Source organism: Lathamus discolor, chromosome Z (genome assembly GCF_037157495.1).
Source record: "Lathamus discolor isolate bLatDis1 chromosome Z, bLatDis1.hap1, whole genome shotgun sequence".
Classification (NCBI taxonomy): Eukaryota; Metazoa; Chordata; class Aves; order Psittaciformes; family Psittacidae; genus Lathamus; species Lathamus discolor.
Window position 1 is genome coordinate 72,322,401 of NC_088909.1, and position 19,949 is coordinate 72,342,349.

General features: G+C 39.0%; 1 protein-coding gene across 1 annotated transcript in view; it reads right to left on the reverse strand.

Moving 5' to 3' along the window:
* The window catches only part of TRPM3 (transient receptor potential cation channel subfamily M member 3), a 256,280-nt gene that overhangs the window by 112,653 nt on the left and 123,678 nt on the right, over window positions 1-19,949 (reverse strand). The window contains exons 4-6 of the mRNA XM_065661504.1: window positions 15,071-15,284; window positions 10,803-10,927; window positions 4,855-5,026 (exon numbers count right to left, since the gene is read on the reverse strand). Coding sequence (XP_065517576.1) covers window positions 4,855-5,026; window positions 10,803-10,927; window positions 15,071-15,284 — 511 coding nt within the window. The remainder of the gene's footprint in view (window positions 1-4,854; window positions 5,027-10,802; window positions 10,928-15,070; window positions 15,285-19,949) is intronic.

A 19,949-nucleotide genomic window follows, 5' to 3' on the forward strand; every position in this document is an offset into this window, starting at 1 on the left:
ATAACAGCTGAAATACAGAACAGCACAAATTTTGCTAAAAAGGATAATAATTTCTCATTCTTAGTTTTATGTCTTTGTTCTGATTTTTGTAGTGAATTCAATAAATCTAAAACATCCAAATATTACAGAGCTTAAACTACCTGTGTTGGTTTATTTGTATATCAGTCATACGAAACCACATATGTTTTCCATAAACTTATCTATTGAAAGTCAAGTCCGTGAGAAGAATTTATGAACCCACTTGCACTCAATCAACTGCGTATTTATCTCTGCTTCACGGACAATTTTTAAGAGCATGCTCTTTCTCAGCCCTTTCTGCAGTATGTTTGTCACCAGTTCCTGATCCACCAACATCATGATGCTTTTGATGAAAAGCCCCAAGTTTCCAATCTCTATCAAAATCTGAAATGAATCAAGGTTCAAACACTTATGAGTTTTACGCAGATTTCACAGAACTTAAAACTTACAGCCGTCTTCCTCTCCTAGAAAGAAGTCTGTACCTACATCTTTCAAGCTATGTAGTTATGACAATGCGTCTAGGGTTGCACAGAATATGAAGGAAAAATCTGAAGCAAATGACAATTCTAATGCATTTGATGATGGTGCAATGGTCAGAGAAGATGCCAGTGATGACAGTTGAACGTCCCTTTGCCGTCCCAGCCCCCTTCATATATTCTCAGGCATAGGATGACAAAGGGAAGTCCACGGGTCACATGAACAGATACTGTCGACATATTACCCTGTCCAAATTGCTTTCTCTACCCAATCATTCTACTTAATCAATTCCTTACTCAGAGGCAACTTTTTCTTATAGGCCTACCAAAACTCAACTATATCCACTAACACTATAAAGAAGAAAGATTAAATACAAGGAACAAAGGAACCGATGCCTGTGGTCTGTCTGTTTTCAAGGAGCATATTGTAGAGGTAGAGCAAACCTTTGGCACCAAACAGCATGTTTAAATTAAGAACACTGCAGATTGATAGTGAACAGTAATATTCTACATTAAATCCTACATGGTCAAGAATATAATTCTTCCAGGTGTGTACTTATCAAAAGAAGAGTAAGAATATCACAAGGTGGTTACAGAGCTTAAGGTAATCTTTGTAAGAAATACCAATATGCTTTGGTGCGTGGAACTGACTGAGCAGTGCAGAGTGATTCTTGGGCAAAATACCCAGAGTTTTGTTTAGTTTTGTTTGTTATGCTATGCTATGCTACACTATGCACCAAGTCTAGATTCTGATTCTGCTGACAGATGGTTATACATGTCCTTCTAAAGAAAAACTTGAAACATTCCTAATTAATTCACAATCTTTTTCATTCAAATTAAAAACTTTTGTAAAGGCTACACATGATCATCTCAAGTAAAAAAAACGATTTCTGTCCTTGTCTTTCTCCACTGCTCTGGTAAGATTATTCATATGAAGGAAAGAAGACATTTCAGATGGGAGTGATAGCAATCATGTTGTAAGCTTTTTAAGTATTTAAGAATATTTCAGTTAGAAGTAACAGTTCAGTTAGTAGCAACATCTATACCACATGAACTGAAGGCCTTAATGCAAACAGGAGGAAAGGAAAAAGGAAAAAGTAAAGGAAGGGAAGGGAAGGGAAGGGAAGGGAAGGGAAGGGAAGGGAAGGGAAGGGAAGGGAAGGGAAGGGAAGGGAAGGGAAGAGAAGGGAAGGGAAGGGAAGGGAAGAGAGAAGGGAAGGGAAGGGAAGGGAAGGGAAGGGAAGGGAAGGGAAGGGAAGGGAAGGGAAGGGAAGGGAAGGGAAGGGAAGGGAAGGGGAGGAGAGGAGGGGAGGGGAGAGGAGAGGAAAGGAAAGGAAAGGAAAGGAAAGGAAAGGAAAGGAAAGGAAAGGAAAGGAAAGGAAAGGAAAGGAAAGGAAAGGAAAGGAAAGGAAAGGAAAGGAAAGGAAAGGAAAGGAAAGGAAAGGAAAGGAAAGGAAAGGAAAGGAAAGGAAAGGAAAGGCTTGTTCTGCATGAACCTTGAATGTTTCCTTTTGATATTGAAATAGTTTTAGCAAAGTTCTTCCTACTTTCAGCATTTCTTACTACAAAACGATGCACTTCTAAACCATGAATTTGACACATCTTGTGGCTTACTGTGAGGTTGCTGGTCTGTGTTAGAATAGTCTTCACTTGTGAAAATAAGGAAGACCTGCCTTGGGCATTGAACCATCAAACTGACCTCTAGCTAAATGCACAATGGAGTGACTCTGTCCTGAGTCTGCAGACTCAGACTGACCCACAAATACAACTGTACTCTCTGTTTGCCTGGAAAGCATTTTTTAATTGTGAATATTTGCTGTGGACAAAATAAGAGCTATGGGAGCTGTAAAAGCTAAAAAGATAAAGTGAAAATAGAATATCAATGAAATCTATGCTCTAGTCTTCACAGGGGCATAAGGGAAACTGTTTATCATTATTATTTAATAGTACACTCATGCAGGAAATTAGATATTGCTGAATGACACAGAGGGATGCCATATTTGGAATAAAACTAGCCGAGTCTTTCAGAATTATCTGGCATACCTAATGACCTGATTTAATCTTAAATTTTATAAAAGAGACTGCCACTGTACTAATCTATTTGAAGGGAATACAGTTTTGTTTGTCTTTAATATGTGAGCACAAGATTGAAATTTTCCTTTGTGAATAGTGTGTGATCCCTAATATTCAAAAGAGAGAACTGCACTGGACAAAGATAGCTGAAGCAAAGGAATGTAAATAAGATGAAATGACAAGCCTAGCATGTAAAAGTCAGGCAGGCTTAAAAATAAGAATAAAATCTGCTTTCAGCACTATTGTCCAGGGATAGGCTGTGAAATAAGAAGTTACCAACTGTTTGTTTGGTTTTCTAGCCCTCTGCTCCTTTGTTTGGTGATTACCTAAAAATTGTACCTTTTCCCAGCTCTCCAGCAAACAAAAGTCTGATGTTGTCAGTATTCTTCTCCACCCTATATGCTTACTACTGGAAAATGGGAATGACACACATGCATGGCCGCATACACTCCTGTCTGGATGAAGATGCCCTTACACCGGTGCCTCTGCATGGAGAGGGTGAAGGATCTCCATTACACTGATAGAAAAGAGGGTAAGGAAAGGCACCTGAAAGTGACCATCTGTTTGGCTGACCCAACAGGACATGTGGTAACTATTCTCATCCATATGGTCACCTTTCTATTAACTAGAGGCCGACCAGGACTCAGTAACCTTCTTATAAAACAAAGGAAAACAAAATGTGGTAGACGCATTCTGGATGTAACTGAACCAAGACATACAAATCTTACCAGCAACCTTTCTTCTTAACAGCTCTCTCACGTAAGTATTTTGAAGAAGTGTTATGAGACCCAAGTGTTTTTAGTTTATAAGAGAGAGATTTTGAAGGAAGAGGTTAAATGAAGATAGAGTGCCTCATAGAAAAGGGAAGAGAGAATAAAAGCAGGTAATCCTGGTAGGTGAGGGGAGAATGATGCAGAGAGAAACCAGAGAAGAGAAATCCTTCATTTTTTTGTAGGTGTTTGGAGAGGACAGGCAAGAATTTGACTTGAACCATCAAAGTGTGAAGGTTCATCCATCAACGACAGCAGATAAGCCTCTTGTCCAAAACTGAATTATGCTAAATCTATCTAAAGAAATTTATTTTTTAAAATAAAGATTTCTCCAACACAACGTTGTGCTGTAAACTGCAAAAGCTCACATTTTTCTTATAAATGTTCTCAAAATGATTATTATTTCTGACACAGCTTCCTACAGTTTGAGTACTTCATATATGTAATTTTAAAATGTGAATTTTTGTTACTGGTCAATTTAGGATTAGATCATACTATCTCAAACTGCTAGGGAAACACACAGGCATGGACAGACCACTTAGAATGCACACACATTTGTTCACACCTACGCACTGCTCTCTGAGAAAAAGCAATATGTACTCCGGTATAATAAAAATAGTAAGTCTTTGGTGTGTGTTGTTCATGCAATAGTGTTGAAAGGTGTAAGTAGCACACCATTTTAATTTACGCACAGACTATACTCATCATATGGAAAACTTTATAAAGTAAGACTAACATGCTAGTTTATGCTCACATCATCGACTCTGCTTGTAATTCATTACCATCTGATGTCTGAGAGTCTAAGTTTATAAAAGGAAAAAAAAACCCAACAAACTTTTCAGAGAAAACCTGGGGCTTTAGTCTAATCATGTTGGGGAATTTATCATTATGATTGTAAAGGATGAGGTTAAAGGACCACTAAACCACATACTCTCCCTCTGGCTGTGGCTGAGAGTGGCATGGGACAAATTAACAAATATACTGTAAACACTTAGTAACACTTCTGTGGGGTGCTTTTTCTGCCTCTAATATCAACAGGTCTGGGGTTGCTTGAGTTGTCCAGTCACTGCTCCTACAGTCATGCAGGATTTTATGTAACTCTACACACTTCAACCACCTCTCATCCAATCTGCAAAGTATCATAAAAAGCTCTTCCTTACTTTTTGACACTCTTTTCTCTACCTTTACTAATTCCACTCTTTACAAAATGTAGGGAACAGAACTGTATAATGTTTTAAGGAGTTGAGGGTAGCAAAGACCTAAGCTAAACCTGAAGAGCCTTGACAAACATTGTTTGAAATTTATTGGAAACAAAATCATCTATCTGTGCTGTGCCCAGGCTCTAAAATAAAATTTTACTATCTTTATTCAGCACTATTTGCTTTTGTTAGCTCATGTTCACCACTTTAGACAGTAGAACTACTCCCCAAGATACACAGACCTTATTGCTTAGTTAAACTCATAGTGTCTTTGATATAATTGCAATTGTAGACGAATACAAACAGAATGTTACTCACTCGTATTTATCTTCTGAAGTGAAATGTGCTTTTCCAGCTGTCTACGAAGTTTCACCTCGGCTCCATATTTACCAGTAGTACCATTGTCAGCCAGAATAAAATGAGAATGCATACTGTTGAGCACTGTCAACTTACTCATGGGATTGGACATCGTCTGGTACGGCCGGACCACCTTTATTTTAGAGACAGAGGAGAAAAAGCTGTACTAAACATGAAAGACTCCTTGTACTAAACCAATTATGAGATGCCAGCTGACAAGAAGATAAAAAAAAATCAAAAAAAAAAAAAAAAAAAGCTTTAAGTACTGCACTCAAGCATGGCTGTCTTCTGTGTGTATAGTAGAAAATAACCTTAGTTCTTAGACCAGTGTGGACGCATCCTGCGAACACTGGTCTTTTAGATGCAGACACTACTTAAAGGGTTTTCCACAGAAATCTGTTTCAGTACCATCGATGACCAGTGTCAAGTCAGGCTAACGGTCAGTCCTCCAAAGGTCTGTGTAACTACACACACATTGTACTTCCTGTCTTTCAGTAGTGTTGCCATAAATCCTCACCTCATCTGACTGAAATCTTTGATTCTTCCTTCATAAACCCTACCAAGCACAATGTCCCCTGTTCTAGCCCATTCAGAGCCATCAGCACAGGAGGTCCTTTGCAGACACATCAACAGAAGTGTCTTGGAAGCTCTTGGAGAGGTGTACACACAATATTAGACCACATTTTCAATTTCCTTGGAAAAAACTACTGTCCCATTTAAGAATGGTATAGTACCAAGGCAGTTGCTGGCATTCACAACAACTTTAGAAAATTTGCTACACTTCCTTTAATTTGTTTTAATCATGAGAAACTCTTCTACCGACAGTACCTTGTTGCCTCTAGACGGGAAAAATAATAGCACTGTGCCTCATTTGGCTGTTAGCTATTAGAGTGGGTATCCCATGACATAAGAAAGACTAACTGCACTGATGTCGCAAAAGCACTGGTGCCATGTCGAGGGATCCTGGCTGATTATTCAAAGACATTTGCTAGAAATGCATTGTTTATGTATGTCGTTTGTTTTCAGAAAGACATAACTCCTGAAAATTTGTAAAATAGAGTCCCAGCTGAAGAAACCCTGAAGTGACTTGTCCCAAAACTCAGCTGGGCTATACTTCATCTGCAAGGAATTTTGTTCACAGCTCAGGCATGGTTCATTTTGCAAATCTAACAAAACCTTGTGCTTTTTAATGCACAAATGTACACATAAGTTTTGACAAAAATGCTTTCAGACAGAAATGTATCAACTTATCAACTTGTTCCTAAGCCTCTCTCCCTTTTTTTTCAATTGAGACACAATTCTTTATAAATAATATGTGCTAGTAATTTTTTTAGGCAAGACTTCTTGCTCTTTTATTATTTTCACTTGTGAATGCCTGAAGCACTTTGGTCAGCTTTTGAACGGCAAGGGGAAACCCACAGACTTCTTTTGCTGTTATAAACTGTCACACAGAGGGTAAGTACTCTATAAGTCCTGCGAAAGGAGGAAATAGTTCTGAAAAGACCAAGAGGCAGACGGCCAACAGCAAGGCAGTGCACTTCACTGTGAGAACAGGTGATAGCCTTGGCTCAAGTTTCTTTCATCCTGTTTCTTTTGGTGCCCCATTCATAAAACATTTATTTTGCAGGCATATATAGCTTAGCAAATATCAGTACGTAGCTGGAACTTGTTCATTAACTAGCTTCTGAAGTCACAGAAATCATGCGTCCCATGCCACAGTCAGAAATAAAAAACAGGCTCTTTCACACACGCCTAAAAATCAAAGAAAATCAGACTAAAACAGTTACAGATTTTTTTAACTAATACCTGCCTCATCTCTTAATAATATAGTGGGCAGAGGCCAGTGTGATCTAATAGAAGAGGAACAACTTGAGTTGCTCGTTCATTGTATGATTACAAGCTGCTGTGTATGCGATCCTACTGACAGCTTCTGGTTTGTGCCCAAGAGCCACAGCTCAAAACTTTGTAATGCTGACAGCTTGATCTGCAGTTCTTTGGAGCTGCAGCACCAAAGGCTCCACACACTGACTTAGAAAAGCTGCTGCAGGGCAGACTAGAAGGCTATGCTTTGGTTCTGTGTCTGCTGTCTGGCTACAAGGTGAATCTTAATAAACGTTATAGATGTGAAAATGAAAATACAATATTTTAAATTGAACTGTTCACAGCATGCAACAGCTGAAATACCTTTTTTTATATAATAAATTTAACAAACCACACTGTCAGACTGTTTTCCTGATTAAAGGATAAGCAAAATCTTCAGGAAGGCAAGAAAATCCCAGGCTTTGATGCTGTTTCCTTGAGGTGAATTGCTTTTCCACAACACTCAGCAGATTTTCAATTTCTCACTCTTGCAGTTCCCATTCCTTTGTTCTTTTCAATCCCTTACAATTTACAGGTAAGTTTAAAGGTTGGGAAAACTTTAATGTGCTCTCATCCTCCTTCTGCATTGAGAAGAGGGAATAATGTCCCCTGGCATGCTTCTCTGCAGAGTTGAAAGGAAGCATTTGTGTTCAAGACAACCCCTTTAAATATAGGTTAATGAATGTGACAGCAGCCATGCTTTGAAGAAGGGGAGCTGTTGTTCAAATTAAGCCTTCTTCACAGCCTTACTGTTCTGGGGTACACCAGGGAATAGAGTAGTTCTTGGTTTAATTTAGAGGATCCTGGAAGCATGATGGTCCAAATTCACTGTGTATGCTACAAATATGCTAGTCCTCAGCTTTGCCTCAGGCATGCTTCCTACCTTGTAGTTTGCAGTGAGAGAGCTGAATTTCTTTTCGTCACAGCTTTCCTTACTGTAATTATTTCCTGACCCAGCCTTCAAGGGGGCACTGATACATTGACACTGGATAAAAGGTATAGTGAAACAAACCTGTGAACTATTTATGATTATTTGTAATTTATTTTTTTTTTCCCAGCAATTTGATTTATTTTTAAAGAATAACATCTTTCTGGAAGGAATTGAAAAGTAGCTACCAAAATCAAGTCAAAATTGGTAACAGGAAATCCAGTGAACAATAATATATATATGAACATATGTATGTATAGTATTATATTACATATAAGTAATATATACTGATTACTTGAGGACTAAACAGACCCTGAAAAGAAACATGTGCATGCTATGAAGACTCTCAAAGTACACTCTTTTAAAACGAAGAATGGCTGTGTATGTTGGGAGAAACTTGTTTATAATCCAAGTTTTCTACAAGACTGAGCAAGCTACCTTACTTTCTCAGTTCTTCTATCAGCAGACTGGAAGTAAGGTAACTAATTACCTTTCCCTTGTGTGCTTTGTTTTTAAATTAGAATCTAAGTGTGTTGAGAGAAGCACTATTTTCTGCTATATTGCTTTTACAGTAGAGGAGTAAGATGGGTCTCTTTAGGGATCTTTAACCATCATAACATAACAAATGGCAGACAACAGTAATATTTTGCTTAGCTCGGTCAGTTCTCTTTATGGCTCTGAGGAAAGCCCTTAGGATCCCCAAGGCCTGACTGATTCAGATGGACTGGTAAATGTAATAAAACTCCTCAGCTATGACTTAAAAATCCATACAGCCAAGGCAAGGGCTGGTGCATTAGCAGAAGCACAGCTCTGCTGAGCATGCCTGACTTGCCATGAAGTGCAGAGAGGCAACATGCAATGGGTCATGTGCAATAGCAATAACTCCCCCCTCTTTTTCTCCCTCCCCAAATGCCATGACTAAGACAATTTTCTGTATATGCCTGATGCTGGAAGGGCATGTTTTGACAACTCTACACTTTTGATCATAATCTAACTAGACGTAGTGCATATAGGCATAAAGCCACACTGCTGCTGGAGTTTGACAAGCCTTTTACTATTGGTTGACTTTTCCCCCCACCCTGCATAATCCTTTGTGGTCTTTGTTTCTTGCTTAATGATGATTCATTTTACATGCTTTGTTACTATTTATATTTCCCCTTCTTGGTTCATTTCACAGCATTCACCTCTAATGAGCCAGTCAATACAGTACACTTTGATTTTTAAAAAGCTTTCAAAAAGCTTCCTCACCAAATGTTTCTGAAGAAAATGCACACACAGGATAAGAGGGAAAGTCTTTTGAGGTATTAGTGTCTGGGGAAAACTGAGGGGAAGGGAGAGAAAACATTAAGGAGGAAAAATCAATTTTTGCAAAGACTGTTACTATGAAGATATAGTGATACAAGTAGTTTACCTCTGTTCAACAGAGTTGTAAGTGATTCTAGGTTAAGAAGAGTGTGAAAAGCTAGGGACTATGAAGAGTTAAAGAAAGTCTTCATAAAGCAGCCTGAGTAGGCTATAAAATGGAAGTTAAAATTTAATATTGGTAAACATAAAGCAGTCTCATTACACGTGCATTAAAGATGAATAAAACCAGAAGTGCTTCAGCATTACATCACGCTATTGATCAATCATTTTATGAAAATAATTGGGGCCAGGAGGCTTGGTGGAAAAAACTTCAATTTTGTCTATCACAGATATATTTCAGAACTATTTAGAGATGAACCTGTAACTGTAATCCTACTGATATAATTGTGGCTGCCTTAATGGAAGACTTTATCCAAATTTGTGTTCTTTATGCTTTTTCAAACTTTTGTCACTTTCTGTTTGATGATCAAGTTTGCATTCCACTACTTGGCTTTCTGTTAAATTGGAAGGATATTTAAAGGAAAAAGTCTCTTAATGAAACCAGAAATTGGGGGGGGGGGAGGGTTCCATTTGGATGGAACAGCTGAGAAACTGATTCCTTAATTAATTTCTTTCTGTAACAGAGCTCCTTTAACAGGTGGTAACTAGCTGTGAACAGAGGCTGGTAGCTTTCGAACAGGTGGAAATAACTAATGGAGAAATTTAAAAGTCCCAAAATTCACAACTAATTTGATGTACTTTCTTGCCTTCTTTCTTCCTGCAAAGCTTCCAGAACTCTATGCATAGTCAGTAAGGACTGCTTATTTGAAATAGATGTGTACATTATACTTACATAACAAGACACACCTCATCTTTGTGGTTAGCTATTTCTGCTGGTCATTTTTTTGCACTGCATCTTAGATGAGTTTATTAGTGACTCAGAACTGCTGCTGCAAAGTCCTGTCTGTATAAATTGGTAATCCTATTATACAAGCACTGGTGTATCAAGAGTAGAAAACCCCATGCTAATACAATTCCCTCTAATGGCTGTACTTTAATAGTGAATTGCAATGAATTCCAGTTGGATCAATTTCTTCATACGCACTGTAATTCCTTCTGACCTAACTGATAATTGAATGCTCTTCCCCTCCCGAGCTTGCTAATGGATGGACATCCAGAGAAGAATGTTTTAGTGCAGTGTAGACAACAAAAACATTCATTATGCAGAACGAAGCCTATGTCTCTTCTCCACTCAAAGTTACCCCATTGATTCTCAGGCAGATTGTTTGTGAATGAACTAGAGGTGAGGGTTAATTAAGAGGGCTCATAGAAGCTTTAGGTAACATATAACCAGCATAAGTAAACCGCATATGTACTTAAAATAGGAGAGGTTAGTCTTTCCGAGTGACCATGTAGATTTAAAAAAGAACCCATTATGGTACTGTTTCAAAATGAATCAGACTTTAAGCTTTGCAATCAGTGTTTTCTTAGGTACTTTTCAGGGTCATAGCAGTCTAAGAATGAAACTTCAATGTATTTTCAATGAACTTTTTAACAAACTTCCTTTATAATTTAGTTTTAACGACTGTACAGCGTGGGATTTTTTACCGTTCCTATGTCAAAATGGGTATCAACCATAATGGAAAGCCTGTGTATGTACTGATTTTCTGCTGCAGACCTAATTCTATGCAAAACTAAGTGAGGGACAGAGAGGAGATGAAAAACAACTGGAAGACTTATACAGATTGGAGGTGATCTATGTCCATATAGGGCTTACATCTTTGCCAATCAGATCCTCTTGATTTTCCACAATCCCCCACGGAGCTATACCAATGGTGCAGATCTTCCCTCTAGATTTTGAGGCATGATCTTTCAGTGCATCTCCAACATGCCGAATGACTCCTGGGGAAGAAACAGCATAAAGCAAAAATCCATAATTACGTCCTTTTTGTTCATTACGGTATGGATTTAGTACAGAATTCTTTTTTAGGAAACACGTACGCATACACTTACAATTAAGGAAAGCTATGAATATACTCCTGTTGATTATTATTACTGTAATATTGTAAGTCTATTTTACCTAATCTGAAAAATATTAAACGAAGTAGCAAGAAAAAATTACACAGCTTTAGAAACAGGAATGGAAATGTTGACAGCTGACTGTAACTTGTTTATCTGCACTTGTCTTCACAAACATATATGCATATGTAAGCATTTGCACCCTTCCCAAGCACAGAAAGAAGCACAAGAATTATAACCTCCATTCCCCTTGAAAAAAAAAAAAAAGAAAAAAAAAAAGTATGGCACATAAATGTTTCTTTCTATCTGACTAAGGGATGTAAATGTGAAAACATTACACTACCCTGTGGTGAGTTAGTCTATCATTCTTTCCGAACAGTCACCTGACATAGCTTCCAGCGGAGTATTAGAAGCCCCCTGAGGATCAGTGAGAAAACAAAAATTAGCACAGAAAGAATGACTGTGCCAGCTCTTCTCCAAGTGCTTTCTGATAATGCATCTTGTATGCTTTAGGACAGCTTTGTCACTGTTTCAGTGGCATCTCTTTGCAGCAGACAAGTGCCATTCCCCCTTCCTTTTCCTAAAATACTTTTTTTAACCTGTGTATCAATAACTGTTTTTGTGATGTGGCTGCACTGAAACAAAACCGTGGATTGGCTGTGGATGTTATCTGTAACTCATTTCTGTGCTTGCTTCTTGTTCGGAGTCCACAATTTCAAGATGACTAGATTGGAATTAACAACAGTCACACAATAGATGTGTTTTCAGCTGTAGTTTTTCTGCACTGTAAATGAACCATGTAGGGAAAAACTCCACAACTTAACCTTTAAATACAGGAGTCTAATTTCCTTCTTGTGGTGGAACAGTAAGAAAAAAAGCCCAACCAAACCTGTACCTGCAATCGAGTATGAATTAATCTATGATCCAGCAACCCAAAGGATTCAAAGCAGAAAATCTCTCTTGACTGCAAAAACATTCTGCAGCTTAGAATAATCAGCTTTCTGCCTGACATGAATATTCAGAACAATTTGTTTAAGTTATTGAGCAGTCATGGTTATAGCCACGTATGCACCATTCCTGTCACATCACTGATTCTCAGTCCAACAGCAGTATTTCTCAATTTTTCAATTATACTTTTCCTTAAGAGAAATCTGATTTAAAAATTCATCATCAACAGAAAAGACTGTACTCAGAACTTCCCAATTTGTGCGATTTCACATAGAGATAAAACACTTAATTTTCACCTACACAGTTTGAAAACCTAGCCCAAGAGCAATAAACTGCTACCCTCCAGAAATCAAAACCAGCGATGAGGTATCACTGGTGATGCAGAACTGCTTCTGGAACTACATGTTTTTAAAATGACACTCAGCAACTTGAGCTTTATTGTTTTATTTAGGTAATTTTTGATTACAGGAAAAGAAAAATCCTTTTCAGCAGTAATTATGTGGACTTCCCTAGTTCATTTGTATTGTTTTGTCATTTGCAACTATGACGATATGAGAAATGGTAAGAAACAGATGTGCATTTGCGAAATGCATATGTTACAGTCAGCCCTTGTTTACAAGATTTCTGCAGTTTGATTCCTACAGTTCCTATGGTAATCCACTGCAATAAGTGTACAGTATCTACATTTTTCTAATCTGCTTTTAACTTAAAATTTATATCTGCCATCTTCAGTACACTACTATGTCAACTGACGTAACTATTAACACCACAGTATACAGGTCAACATTTAACCTGATTTTCTTCCTTGCTCTGCAGAGATGTGTGGGATATTCTACACATGTGACACTCCAGAAGCTATGCATTTTTTCTGCTATTTATACTGGTACTGTGATAAAACTGAATATAGTTCTGTCGTGGTTTAAGCTCAGACGGTAAATCAGAACCATGCAGCCACTCACTCACTTCCCCTTTTTAACCCTGTGCTCCCAGCAGGATGGGGAGAAGAATCAAAAGAATGTCAGTCCCACATGATGAGATAAAAACAGTCCCATGACTAAAGTATAATACAAAATTACTACTACTACCACCAATAATAATAATGATAAGAGAAATAACAAGGGGAGAGAATATAAAACTAAAAAGGGAAAAATAGAATCACAGAATCATAGAATAGTTAGGGTTGGAAAGGACCTCAAGATCATCTAGTTCCAACCCCTCTGCCATGGGCAGGGACATCTCACACTAAACCATACCATCCAGGGCTTTATCCAACCTGGCCTTGAGCACTGCCAGGGATGGAGCATTCACAGCCTCCCTGGGCAACCCATTCCAATGCCTCACCACCCTCACAGTAAAGAATTTCTTCCTTCTATCCAACCTAAACTTCCCCTGCTTAAGTTTTATCCCATTACCCCTTGTCCTATCACTACAGTCCCTGATGAAGAGTCCCTCCCCACCATCGCTATAGGCCCCCTACAGATACTGGAAGGCTGCTATGAGGTCTCCACGCAGCCTTCTCTTCTCCAGGCTGAACAGCCCCAACTTTCTCAGACTATCTTCATATGGGAGGTGCTCCAGTCCCCTGATCATCCTCGTGGTCCTCCTCTGGACTTGTTCCAACAGTTCCATGTCCTTTTTATGTTGAGGACAACAGAACTGTACACAATACTCCAGGTGAGGAGTATACCCACAATAAACATAAGTGATGCACAGTACAGTTGCTCAACACCCGCTGACTGATACCCAGCCTGACTCGAGAGTGATCTGGGCCTTCCTGGTAATCCCCTTGGTTTATATACTGAGCATGACGTGCTGTGGTATGGAATATCCATTTGATACTTTGGGTCAGCTGTCCTGTCTCTGCTTCCTTCCAGCTTCTTGAGCTCCTCCTCACCTGCAGAGCGTGAGAGACCAAAAAGTCCTTGACCAGGGTAAGAGCTTCTTAGCAACAGCTAAAACATGAGTGTGTTATCAGCGTTGTTCCCAGACTGAAGTCAAAACACAGCACAGCACCAGCTAATAGGAAGTCAAAAATAACTGTTACAGCTGAACCAGGACAAGTTTTAAATTTTATGTGCTTTGGAAACTAAAAAGCCCAAGACTCCTATTAAGCATTCATATTCAAATATGTAGGAGCTGACCTAAAATGCATTAAATTTAATGTCTGATAGAGTGATTACAATATTTTTCATAGACAATAAGAAGATACAGTCTGTGCAATTAGTAAATTAATAAATTATAGCTTTGTTGCTGCAGCAAATAACATAAGAATCTACAAATACCTGTCCCAGCTCAAAACTTTTTGCATTTATCTCTAGCAAAACTGTTTGACTTTCCCCTGAATCTGTCCTTCTTTTTGCCTCTTCCAGGAAGGGTAAATGGGAAGCCACTGCTCAACCTTTTCTATCTGTGGAAACATATTTTGCAGCTTATTCCCAAAACCTTCACGCTTTCCCCCAGCAGAGCTGGGCCAGATGCTATCTTGGGTCACTAGGACACACATATGGGATGTTACAGATGTTCTTTGAGTACAAATGGCGAAGTTATTGTTCCTGCTGCATGGGCAATAGGAAAAAAATAAAATAAAATAGGTCAAGCCGTCTACAAGAAAGGAAAAAAAAATAGTGATACTTATTCACAATGATGTTTTCTACCACATCCACAACACAGAATCTTTCTTCTTTTCATGTTTCAGATAATCTTATAAGATAAAATACAGGTCTTTTCTGGAGGAGTGTTTTCCATTTTATGTAATAAGAGTTCGACTTCAGTTTCTCATTAGTAGCTCCTCCCTGTAGCTTACTGTTGTAAAGTCTTCACTGGCAATATACTAATATAATTGCCTTACAGGAGGCTTTATTTTCAGCTCCCCAGTGTGTTTTTCATGCTTTAGCAAACCTTTTATTCTCTGTCAGTTCTCAGGCTAGTATGAACTTGACATTTTTCTTGTTTGCACATAATACAGCCAACACTAATAAAATAAAACACAGAATGGCTTCTTAATCTCATCAGTCCTGATTTTTTTTCTGTGATGAACTCCTAGAAGCCACTCTCCTTTCATTTCAATGTTGCTGTTACCTGTGTTTACTCCTCCAGTGAATATCCATGCTCCAGTTGTCATAGCAGCCTTAATGAGGCCTTTTCCAAAGACTTGCTTGAGTTTTGGCTGAAGTTCAAAATTCTGAAGGCCCCCATGCACAGAGATGAGAAGTTTAGGGAGCTCAAGCTGCCACTCTTTGGTCATCAGATGCAGAAGAAGGTCAGGCTTTGTGTCAAAAGACACACGTACATACTGCAGGAATAAGGGCAGTAGTGAAAGAGAAAGAAAGAAAGATTCGTTATACACATGATGTATGCAAATGGATCACTGAAAAAAGGCAACTTTTATGACAGAAGCACTAACTAATTGTTAACTTCATGATTTTTCAAAAGTTACGAAAGTAGGCAACTAGGAATAATGGAATACCTGCAATTCATATGCTGGACAGCTTTTCTTTATTTAGTCATTGACTGTTTCAATATGCTTATCAATGCTTCAAAGATGTCTTTAACTTATGGATCCAAAAGGTGGAGCAAAAATTTAAGTGATTGACCAAAGATGACCTAGATAGTCAAGAGTCACAACTGTGCATTCACTTGTATCTTACTTTCAAATTAACAAGTCAAACTCTCTAGAGGTAGGAAATAGAAAAAAACTTGGTTGTTCTAGCACAGGTAAATTTAAACTGAGCAAGACTTCTGAACAGCTGCTTGTCAGATGAACAACTTAAAGAGTGGTTTGTATAGATTCATGAATTTGCCTAACAAGGTACAGGACCAGACAGAGCTATGGAACACATTTACACATTTGCAGCTTTTTGCTTTTCTCTGTACGTCTGTAGCATTTTCCTCAAGGTAGATCACGTCCATCTGTGTGATCTCAAGGATAACAATTGTCTTCAAAATTTCTACAACATTAGCATGTCACATATACCTGTCTTCCTGACAAGCCTTTCTACCTGGGCTCTTTCTCCTGCTCTTTCTGCTGTTGATGTATGGTTTCACAAAGCCCGTGACAGAACAGATGATACTTTTTTGAATTTTAGTTACATAGAAGATATGAGCCATAGGATAAAATTCTCTCTATAGCTGTTGAGATCTGGAAGGCCCCGTTTAATTGAACAAAATAGGTTACAGAAAGCCACTCATCTGTGAATCATCATTGAACCAATATATATAGAGCTACTTCAGCAGTCCCTCCCTTGATGGGTTGTGAGCACAGCCACCAGACAGATAACACAGGCATCTTCGCTTTCAGTCAGAGAAATCCCTAGTTCTAGCTTATTTATTGTAACATGCCAGGTAGTTTAATATCCCTATATATTATGCAATCATTTTGTCCCTCTTTAACACCATCAGTATTCATTTCTTGTCAAGCGATTGTTATTTTTTAGTACACCATGTATCAGTAAAGTGGACTCCTTTCTAGTTGAGTGAGAAATAAGGACTTGACTTTTCCAGAAGAAACTGCTGATAGGTTTCTTCGCAAGAATGGGTTGTTGCACTATTAATAGCTGCTCTTAACATTTCTGGAAGCAGAAGCCTGTTTGGGCAAATAGTCACAGTGAAGCAAGGGGGGCACAGCCAGACTGAACGCTGAGCAAGAACTTGGGAATGCATATTCAACCTAGTGAATCAGTAATGTCCTCCGCAGCACCCAGGCAACTTTACAACAGCTAATGGGCAAAGAACATACAATATTCAGGCCTGGCAAGACCATATAGTAACTTTGAGCTTATATACACATGAACTGCATCCTCAGTAGTTATCCATTCAATCTTCTGTGTGGAAGTTGAGAAAAACCTTGCATGGCACCTGATCCCACTGACCAGATGGTGAAGCTAACAATTTTGGTTAGGACTGGAGGGCTGTCAAAGTTTTAACACATTAGCGGAGTTGTCTGGAGACTGATTCTTACTCCTTTTGCTCAGCCCTTAGGAAGAGCTGAGGTTGCAAAGGGGAATCCCTTGTTATCACTGCAGGCATTAATAGGTAGACAACATCCTTCAGGGGGCCTACATGAAACCTTTGCTGGTCAAACTATGTGGATTACATTTTGGGATCATGGGTAACTTACTATGTTTCATGGTGAAGACAGACTGCAAATTTTAAGAAGATAATTAAAGTGAACTCATATTAATAGTGGCCATACAAATTTGATGAAAACAGAGGCTACTGCATCATCCAGGATGGTATTAAGATGCAGGCACAAATGGCATCAGATGTATAATATATAATCCAGCCAGTGTTTTTTTTATTCGTTAGCACCGTTTTATACCCCAGAATGTGTGACTTCCCTGACCCTACCTTATTAAGCCTATGTATTAATTTTATTATCTACTAAGATGTCTGGATTTCAATAACTAAAATCTATATATAACGGGTTAAAACTTAAACAGGGGAAATTTAGATTGGATATAAGGAGGAAATTCTTTTGTGTTAGAATGGTGAGACACTGGAATTGGTTTCCCAGGGAGGTTGTGAGTGCTCCATCCCTGGCAGTGTTCAAGGCCAGGTTGGATGAAGCCTTGTGTGGGATGGTTTAGTGTGAGGTGTCCCTGCCCATGGCAGGGGGGTTGGAACTAGATGATCTTGAGGTCCTTTCCAACCCTAACTATTCTATGATTCTATGATTCTATATAGTGAACCACAAAGTTAGAACTATTTTCTTACATTTATTTGAAATGTAGCCATTTTTAACTGCAAACAACTACTTGTTCTTTATACTGCAGGCAATCCCCCTCTATGCTTCTAAGAATTAATTTTACTTTATAAAGAGTAAGCAAAAATAAATCAGAGTTCTTTTCATGGAAATTAAAATTTAAATCATCATGGATAAACTTTACTGTTTTAGAAGGGCAATGGCATCAAATGTGATTTTCCTTCTGTGCATAAACCTCAATTTTTATGACTGTCTAACCTGTTTTTTGCTCTTACACAGTCTATTTTCAGTTTGGTATGCTTGGGGTGACTCTTTTGCTGTTACTTAATATGTTAACTAGTAAGTACAAAATAATTCTTTTGTCATCGCTTTCAAAGTCTGCATTAAATTAAAAAGATTCACTTCTAACACTGGTTTTATTTGTATTAAAAATTATTTTTTTTCAGTCTCGTGGCAGAATATCTGGCCTTTTCAGTTTTTGTTTAGAATATTAATGAGTATTTCTGCAGTACCTGATTTCTTTTACTACAGCCTCCAGAGGCAGATTTAATATGTAAATGTAAATTTAAGCTAAACAACAGCTCTGTTATCCTGAAATCCCATGTCAGGTGTATTTGTCAGCTGTAGAAATGATCAGTTCTGATGACAAGTGATTCAATCCATTCTTTATGGGAGTGGTGCATGGCTAGGATGCAAGACTTTAGTTGTTACACATCAGCAGAGCAGGGCAAGATAGGAAGCAAAAATACTGTTTTAACCACAAAACTTACAGACTAACCTGACACATCAGGATAATGCTCTGAAATGATAAATCATCATGTTCAAGCTGTCGTGCCTGTTTGATCCCTAAACAGAAGTATTCAGCAAGGGTGCCATTTGATGCCAATAGTTGTTTTACTTTTTTTCACTGGTTTTCTAAAACATAACTGTTTCCATCGCCAACCAAACAGCCAGATGCTTGCAAGTTGGCTTCCAGTGCCCTAGGATAAAGTCAAAGTTCCTGAGCTGTAAAGAGAATGTACTCTGTTACTCAGGTTCAGCTGTCTCAATAAAGTACATGGTGAATGACTGCAGATGATGGTATCAGTGAATAAAATAGAAAAGATTCAGAATTTTATGGTATTTCTTCAAAGAAAATATCTTCAGGGAACATTTTGTGATCTGCAGTCTAAGGTTGCTCCTTTGTTTCATTCTGAAGCATGCAGGTGCTGAGTGGTTATTTCATAGAATCATAGAATCATAGAATACTTAGGGTTGGAAAGGACCTCAAGATCATCTAGTTCCAACCCCCCTGCCATGGACAGGGACACCTCTCACTAAACCATCCAACACAAGGCTTCATCCAACCTGGCCTTGAACACCGCCAGTGATGGAGCACTCACAACCTCCCTGGGCAACCCATTCCAGTGTCTCACCATTCTAACACAAAAGAATTTCCTCCTTATATTCAATCTAAACTTCCCCTGTTTAAGTTTTAACCCATTACCCCTTGTCCTGTCACTACAGTCCCTGACAAAGAGTCCCTCCCCAGCATCCCTATAGGCCCCCTTCAGGTACTGGAAGGCTGCTATGAGGTCCCCACGCAGCCTTCTCTTCTCCAGGCTGAAAAGCCCCAACTTCCTCAGCCTGTCTTCATACAGGAGGTGCTCCAGTCCCCTGATCATCCTCGTGGCCCTCCTCTGGACTTGTTCCAACAGTTCCATGTCCTTTTTATGTTGAGGACACCAGAACTGCACACAATACTCCAAGTGAGGTCTCACAAGAGCAGAGTAGAGGGGCAGGATCACCTCCTTCGACCTGCTGGTCACGCTCCTTTCGATGCAGCCCAGGATACGGTTGGCTTTCTAGGCTGCAAGCACACTGAAGCCGGCTCATGTTCATTTTCTCATCGACCAGCACCCCCAAGTCCTTCTCTGCAGGGCTGCTCTGAATCTCTTCTTTGCCCAGTCTGTAGCTGTGCCTGGGATTGCTCCGACTCAGGTGTAGGACCTGGCACTTGGCATGGTTAAACTTCGTAAGGTTGGCATCAGCCCACCTCACAAGCGTGTCAAGGTCCCTCTGGAGGGCATCCCTTCCCTCCAGCATATCAACCGGACCACACAGCTTGGCGTCATCGGCAAACTTGCTGAGAGCACACTCAATCCCACTGTCCATGTCAGCAACGAAGATGTTAAACAAGACCGGTCCCAACACCGATCCCTGAGGGACACCACTTGTTAGTGGTCTCCAGCCGGACATCGAGCCATTGACCACAAC